This window comes from Echiichthys vipera, assembly GCF_963691815.1.
Source record: "Echiichthys vipera genome assembly, chromosome: 6".
NCBI classification, from domain to species: Eukaryota; Metazoa; Chordata; class Actinopteri; order Perciformes; family Trachinidae; genus Echiichthys; species Echiichthys vipera.
The window spans coordinates 21,630,355-21,639,051 of NC_139831.1; the positions used below are offsets into that span (position 1 = coordinate 21,630,355).

General features: G+C 42.3%; 1 protein-coding gene across 1 annotated transcript; it reads right to left on the minus strand.

Annotated features, from left to right (window-relative positions):
• Positions 1-163: 163 nt before the first annotated feature.
• Positions 164-5,342, minus strand: gabrp (gamma-aminobutyric acid type A receptor subunit pi; the record flags this gene model as incomplete). Its single annotated transcript, XM_083915206.1, has 8 exons — positions 164-665; positions 760-953; positions 1,938-2,090; positions 2,202-2,339; positions 2,550-2,632; positions 3,891-4,108; positions 5,045-5,112; positions 5,237-5,342. The coding sequence occupies 8 exons, from the start codon at positions 5,340-5,342 to the stop codon at positions 333-335; spliced, it is 1,293 nt and encodes a 430-aa protein (XP_083771332.1). The 3' UTR covers positions 164-332.
• Positions 5,343-8,697: the final 3,355 nt, after the last annotated feature.

The window sequence follows — 8,697 nt, forward strand, 5'->3', positions numbered from 1 at the left end:
CAGTGCAATATAATGTAATGCAGTTCAGGCAGCCTATTGTTGACATCTAGTTAACATCCTCATTTGTTCTATGGAAATGTCAAGCAGTAGACAGAAACAGGCTTTGTATTGTCACTTCCACATGTTAATATGTTAAAAGCCATCGATCCACACATGATCAATACAGAGCATTATTGATTTCTCCCCGTCTGTGGGACAAAAAGGTGTGATACAAAAATCTTGTATGATCAGTTTAGATCCAGGCAGTGGCAACAGGTATTGGGTCCCAAATGAGGAGGTAGAGCAGCTTTAAGGATGGTGAAATTAACTATGCAGCAGTTTGGAACCAGTGCTCAGAGAAAGAGATAATAAAGCCAGTAGAGGATATTGACAAAGAGAAACGCCATGGGGAAAACGGTGCGAGCGTGGCGATCAATGTTTAGGGGATTTTCCACGGTGAAGACAGACGCCATCCTACGCGATGCATCCTTCATTGAAGACGGGCCGCAGCCCTGTCCTGACACCTTCTCTTTTGATCCGGTATTCTCTCTAGCGTCACTGTTCGCAGACTGCTCCGTGGGCTCCTGCGCAGTGGAGCCCATCTCCACAGACTGGTTTGGTTGGGTGGATCTGACGATGGGGATTGAGCCACTTCCATTGCATTCATTGAGCTCCCTCAGAAGCTCCTGACAGGGAGAAAAAAAATGAAAATGTTTTTCATTAATCAACATGTTTTATCTTTTTTTTCACCTCACATTTAAATGTAAAAGAATTCCTCACCCTGTGTATATCCTCTATGGTCTGGTGCTTCATGTTGTAGAAGTGGGCACAGGCATACTCCACCAGTGCACCGAAGATGAAGGTGAAGCAGATTCCCAGGTAAACATCGATGGCCTTGATGAAGCAGTTGGCATTGGGCAGGGAAGTGCGGGCACCCATCATCAGTGTGGTCATTGTCAGGACTGTTGTCACTCCTGGAAAATACATCAGTGTTTTTTTTTTTTTATAATGTAAGACGGTGGGTGAAGCTCTAATATATGTAACTGTTGTGCTCTTTCATCTTGTTGGGTACTGGTGAAAGTGGCTTAACCATATTAAGGTGAAATTGTGTATTGAACTGTGTTGTGTTTAAAGCACAGATGGTTGTGACGATGTATTGATATTTATATTCTCATAAATGCAGGACAGTTATAATGCTGAATTCGGTGCACTTCTTCCTTTGTTGGTCATAGTTTGTGACAAATGGGGCTGTTGATATAGTGTGGTCTATACCTACTCTGTAAAGTGTCCTGAGATAACTTTTGTTATGATTTGGCACTATAAATAAAATTGAATTGATATGCGAGCCCCCACACTGTCAAACTTTCTGCCTGCCGGACACAGTCACACTCAGTCTCTAGCTTCTTTTAAATTTCGTCTTAAAACGTTTTTCTTAGTGAAAGCCATATAAATGTCTATGATGAAAACTTTTGGAAAAGTTTGATACATGTTTTTATTTATGTTTTTATTCATTTGATCTTATTCATTAAAATTTCCTTTACTTCCTCTGTGCACATGTCCTTTGGCCTTATTCTCATTTTATCTGCCTTGTCTGGTTTTATTTCCTTTTGTAAACCACTCTGTAACATTGTTATAAAGTGCTTTGTAGATCAAGTTTAATATCATTATTGTTATGATTATTATGATTACTTAATAATCAGTTAAAGTAAAGTTAAAAACACAACAATGAGTTCATTTGATCTTTTACGACTATAAAAATCCAAAAGTGTTTCTTTCAAATTATTTTTTCAAAATTAAAAACACAGGTTTACATTTAAATATAAATTCTCTGTGCTTTGGGTGTAACTAAATCACTGACACTGGAAAGTCTGTTGAGATAGTATGTTATAGGGTCATCGATGAATAAAGAGGAATTTCTATACTTAAACCTACAGCAATACCCGGTAAGAGATACTGACCAATACAGGTCCTTGCTGGGACGGAGGACTGGCTGATCCAGAAAGAGACCCAGGAGAGAACCACCAGCAGAACGGAGGGAACGTACGTCTCCAAGATAAAGAAGAGCACATTTCTACGCAGTGCGAAATGCAACACCAGCTTGGGGTATTGTCCTGTGAAGAGACAAAGACGCTGCTTCATAGAAAGAGACAGATGATGTATTACATTTGTGCTCTTATACATCTCTACATGTAAGAGGGATTGTGGGAGTTGAAATGTCCTACCTGTCTCATAAACAGCCTCTGACACTGATGTATAGTAGCTCTCCACGCTGTACTGAGCCAGCCGCAGTATGTCGAGACCCCTCACAGAATCATTTCCTCTGGTCCAGTAGAACACCACATCCTGCAGGTTGTAGCCCCCTGCACACACACACGCACACACGCACACACACAAACATGAATTAAGGTCGGATGATTCTGACCTGCAGAGTTTAACATTGTCTCGACACTTTGATACTCACTACACTGATGATGATGATGATGCAAATGGTGATGGGTATGATGAGATGATGGTGATTAATGTCCATCGACACACTTGAAGGAGGTTGTATGGAGGTCACAGGTACTCACAGCTCTCTAGCTGCAGGGTGCACACCTGTCTGTCCATGGGGTACTTGGTCAGGTCCATGTTGCAGGCAATCGTAGCTGTGATGCTGTTGGGTATTCATAGTGATATTATAAGGGCAAACTACCCACGATGATACCCTCAAACAATGAAAAGAACAAAGACAAATATCTTAAGTGTCAGATATTTCCGTATCATTAAAGGATGAATATGTAGAATCTTTATTAGAAGATTTTTTTTAATATTATGGTACAATTAATTGTAATATAATTTTGAGGGGTACAGAATGAAACTATTGCTTTTTTCATTAAAAAAAATCTATTAGTCCGAAATTTTGGACGGGTTTGACAATGGCTTTCTGTCCCATTCTGTTTACATTGTACCAGCCAATAGTGTTGGGCATTGCGGGTTGCCAGGGTTGTCTGTTGTTCGCATGCCCAAAATGGCGATAGATGTTTAGGGGATTTTCCACAATGAAGACAGACGGCTGCGTTTCTCCTTGATCGGTAAGCTAACTTTCATGTTTACTTAGCTGTAATGGCTAACATCAACGTCTAGCGGTAACTGTCAAACAGTCAAACTTCTTTGCAATACTTGTTTTTATGGTGTGATTTGCCGAAAGGGAACAGGTTCAAAGAGGCTCAAACAGACTCGGGTATCCTGTAGGCTACTGGGCAATGAACATGGCAATCTGACTGCTGCAATTATTTTTTGTTGTTGCGACTATGATCTTTAGACACTAGATGGCGGTGTTCTGCTCATTCTCCATATTCAACCTTTAACTATATATAAGCTGACTTTACCCATGACAGCTTCTAAGCATTAAAACTGTAAGAATTACTTATAACAATGCAGGAGATTCAGAATATCATACTGTCCGTTACTCAAAAAGAATAAGGAACATACTGGCAAAGTCTGTCCTCAAAAAAGCCGTCTAGCCCTAACAACGTTCTGTATCAGTGTGTCATCACAACAGATTAGATGTCAGGACTAGACTGTGGCCATAGGGGACTCTGCGAAGCTTCCATGACACAATCTGAAGAATTTGAAGGGCATGAAAATACATGAATTTAGTGACATTTCCTCAAATTATATGACTGAGTGATGACACATGAGTGCTTTTTCCCCTTTTTTTCTTTTTTAGTAGGACCTCAGGTCAATTTACTGTTGATTATCACAACAATCATGAAAACAGCATGAAAATAAATGGGCTTTCCTTCATCTCCCGTTTCTATTATTCCTCAGTTTCCTATTAGGAGCTCAGCAGAATCTTTAACGCTTATTTTATCAGTGTCAAACAGTATCAAGTGTCAGTAAATGTTAAATCAATAAACATAAACCTGTACCGTAGGGCATAGAGAACAGTTCCATTACTGAAGATACGTATGAGGCGGTTTTCCACCGTGACGTCATGCAGGAAGGAACGCTTGGAGTCAGGGATAAAGGTGTCAGGGATCCACAGCAGTGACACGAGGCGTCCGTCCACGCTGACACTCTCATTTCCAGGGAACACCAGCCTGGAGTCACGCCATCGCTGACGGAGGAAGATGGTTGCAGTGTAGTCCTAAAAAGTTGGTGTAAAGAAGAAGCTTTCTTTCATTCATCCATCCATTCCTTTATTTCTTCGGTCAAACACTTCACAGGGGTGTAGACCCTTTGAGATCTATGGCTAACCTTAACCATTTGAGGTCAATTGCAAATGGCAAGTGCCATTTACACGACTTTAGCCTTGATTTTCCACTCGCCGCCAAAAGCCCCCAGATCAGAGGCATAACGATGGCACACAGTTCAATTGTTGGTTTTCGCGTGTCGGCTCTTGAGCGCCGTGTGTGAAGTGTTCAAAACGTCACCGCTGCTGGCCGTGTCGTCACAGCACTCTGTGTTTGATACAGACACATGAGTCACCCTTGAGCGTCGGTTTCAAACACACCGGGCTTTCAACTGTAAACCCATCCGCAGTGATATCAGACATCAGAGCAAGTTCTCCTGTTTTGTCTGAATTCAGAACATTAACCATGTGTTCCCTCTGCTTAAAACAGCCACCGCAGTGGAGGGTCTCGGTCGGGGTAACCCAGGGTCCGGACGTAATGGCAGTAGTGCCCGTGTGACGAATTGGGACGAGAACGGGTTGCAGCTCGTACTGTGTGACCCCCTGTTGCCGGTCAATCTGGTAGTGTAAGAAAAAGACAGCGATGTGTAGCGTGAATAGTACAGCAAACCGACAACTTTGAAAGTCTTGTAGTGGGAACCTTAACCACTTATCCATAACCGTTTGAGGTTTGCCTAACCTTAACCATCTTGCGAGCCTCACACAAATCCTGGGTTGCCACCGAGATATGACACAGTACAGTATACAGTTCAGGGCCATCACTTGAGGGGACAAAGGTGCGTGGATGCTGGGAGTGGCCCATAGATAATGTCTATGTATAGGGTCCAGAATTTTGTGCTACACCCCTGCTCATTCACCCACTGACAAAAAAAAATAGGAAGAGAGATATACCATATTAATTTCAGAGATGGCATCAATGCTGGCGATATCAAGACTCATTCCGATTTCCACAGGACCCTCTAGCAAAGACAGAGACACAGGGAGATCTGATGTTCAGTCAAGGAATACACAAGCACAGGAAGGACACTTTTTTGCATAGACACAAACTCAGCTGAAGGAAATAATCACTCAGCCCATCCGCACCATTGAAATTAGGCCTGAGGTAGCGGTTGTATCCTTTCATCAGCTTCTGAATGGTTGGCTGAAGCTGAGAGTCGTTCCATTCTCCCCAGTGGTTGCTAGAATACATGCAACCGCTGACAACAATAAAGAGAGGACCGTTAACGTCAGAGCAGAACATGAGGTGAGGAATTGCATTTTCAATCGATATAAATATCAATGTCAGCAGTGTTCTTAACCCCTGTGGGTTTTCGCCCTCGGTTTTCTCACCCCAGTGTGAAGGTCAGGCAGAGGGTCAGTAGCACGTGCGGCCAGACAGGCATTGTGAATCCACGGGCAGAGGTCAGCATCTGTGCTCGCGGGAGATGTGACAAACAAAAACCTGATAAACTCACAAGACATTCTCCTGCATTTCACAGGATGGCATTGTTTCACCAAAGGGTGGCAGCACCTAGCCGAAAGTGATCCCAAACCTCAGGGGAAATTTAACACGGCAGGCATTCTCATCCTTGGATGTTATAAAATTGTCCCCTTGCTTTTAAACCTGTACTTCCCGCCTACATGTAGCTTTAGAATACAGGAAGAGATAAAGACTATGCCTAGATAAGCTTGAGTGCACCTACATGTTGTGTCAAGTGTGTCACCTGGTGATTTATGAGGCTTCGACCTCATGGTTTATTCACGAAGCCGCCCCTCTCCCCATAACTAATCCTGTCACTAACTCGTCTAGGATTCCCCTTTATTGTCTAAGTGTTTCTCACCCTGCTCTTCTCTCAGATAAAATTGTCAGTAATAGACTTCATCCCTCCTTAAGTCTTACTTTCATCCAAATAATCTAAATCTATCCTTCATGTGTTTGTCTTTACAGCTATTCCCATTATTTTCTCGGAACCTCAGCAAAGCATTTCCATGAAATATTCATTATTTGAACAGCACTGCCATTATGATTGATGGTAAATATATTGATTTCCTTTTTTCTAATATGCCATAATGCAAGTTACAGAGCCATATAATGTTATTAGGTTGTTTTTCTACACATGGCAGTTGATAATTATTTCATGCCATCATATTTTTCTGTTTTCATTAATTCGCTTTGTAGCTTGTAGGCTAAAGTCTGTTTGTTTATGCATGCTCCTTTCCTCCTGTCATTCCTCTTCCACACGTCTTATCATCTCTCTACAGAATAATATATTGCTTTATAACATCTCTTTATTTCCTTCCTTTACCTTTGCTCAGCCTGTGCATACACATCCAATTAATATGTATTTCAAATGTCATCTTTTTATGCTATAAAAAATTCTCTACCTTTAAATTACATGCACACAATTTTCTCATTCTCAAGTTTCTTCTCATCATGCTTCTGTTTTTCTCCTACCTGTTTCAGTCTTCTGGTTTTCTTTTTCCACTTCAGGTCACTCCTCTTCTCTTTCCACTCCTCCCTATGTTTCCCCCTCCACTCTTCTATCTTCCACTGTCCCAAATGTTGTGAGTGTCTGAGATTTCTCTCCTCCTTCACTTATTAATGATGATATCCCAGTGTCTCTTCCATCTAAAGATAAAATACAGTTTTGTATATCATGTGTTCCTGGTGTGTGGGCTCGTGTTGGTTGTTTAGTTGTTTGTGCATCTCCCGTCTCTCTGCACAGCTGTATGCATCTCACCACAGCCTTTGTGCACCCCTCCCTCCCTCTCTCTCCCTCTCTGTTTATGCCACACAACCTCTCATTGGAGCTGCATCTCTCCCCTCTTTTTTCACTTTTTTTCACTGCCCCCCACTTCTGCACACACACACACACACACACACACACACACACACACACACACACACACACACACACACACACACACACACACACACACACACACACACACACACACACACACACGTACGTACTGTATGCATATATTAACATCCAGCTTGATCAGCCATATCACTTCTTTTCTTCCCTTCGTTCTCCTCCTCCCACACATTCTTATTCTTTTGGTCCCTAATCTCTGTCTGCCTCCCTTCCCTCCAATTTACATGACACGGCACCTCCTTCTGGGCTTCAAAGCTACCCTCTTTCTCGTTCCCTCTCCCTCTTCACCTCAAACTCTGTTCCCTTGCATCAATGTCACCTGAATTTGTTTCCTCTAAGCTCTTTCTCCTAGATCTACCTTTACTTACATAAAATATCCATGTGGCTTCCGTTACTGTATTAGATGAAAAAAAAAACCCTTATGGTTATGGTACTCATGTCTTTCCCCCCTCCTGCTGCTTACTCATCTAACCGTATAGCTACAAAAAGAAGCTGCATTTAAAAAACGCTGAACCTCTTGATGTTGCTGCTTATGATTACTGGAAATAATAACCAGGAGCAGAATCCTGGTATTGGTAATGATGGTTGTTATGGCGATGATCCACAAGCAGCGGTCGACCCCCACAGCCCATACACTGCAGCACTTTATTGGGCTAAATGGTCAATCTTTCAGGTTCCAGCACCGGTGACTTTGTGTGATTAATCTCAGTTTGATCTTCGTTCTCCGAGATTCAGCTCTAATTATATAGCCTGACCTCGAAGGCCCCACTGGTAGGAGTTCCAGCATACGTGAGAAAGCCTTGAGGGTATATAGCCTAATAATGCCTTATGAGATTTCAGCACAGGCCATCGACCAGCTGCAACCCAGCGCTTTCCCATCCTGCATTCCTCAGTGCTGACTACTGTTGATAACTGGTTGCTAACAAGCTGACGTTCCTATCTCAGTGCATCAGTAACTCACTGTAGTCATGAAGCTTATGCTTAATTTCATGCTCTGGTGGCTGTATTCTTGAATAAACAGGTTTTTTTTTTTTTACATTTAATGACAATGGTGAGGGGTGCTGTGGAATGAACACATGATAATCCAATTTGCTCCCACCATGTGAATTGGAGTACACACACAGTCACAGTCCCTGACAGTGAAAGAGACAAATGGTGACATCTGAGCAGCACCTGAGGGGAGAATGTCAGTGTTTGATCTGTGTGTTAGGGGCCTGGTGAATAATTATAGTCAGAACAGCGATGTCAGAGTGGCAGACAACTCAGTGTTACTCAGCATCCACCTGGCTGCCTCTGCTTACCTGCCTGCATGTTAACATCTGTCTGTGATTCAGTATGTTTTCCTTCGTACTTCTCTCACTACAGTGGTCTAGTTTATCCATATCCGTCCACTTGTGCATTCTCTCAATTGTTTATTAGCTGGCTCACTTTTCAGATTTCCCTACACCCTATGATTACTCCTCTGATCTGTTAGTTCAACTTTAATTTCTTGTAAAAATCACAGCTGCATCATACACAAGTTTGGTTGTGGCATATCAATGCAAGGGAGCTTCATGAATAATTGACTACATAACACATTTCATTTAAAGGGGCAATTTAGAGTAGTAAACACTAACTGGTGGGTGGGTGAGTGGATGTGTCCCAAAACACAAGATCTTCAATTGTAGGACCGATGTTTGTGTCCCG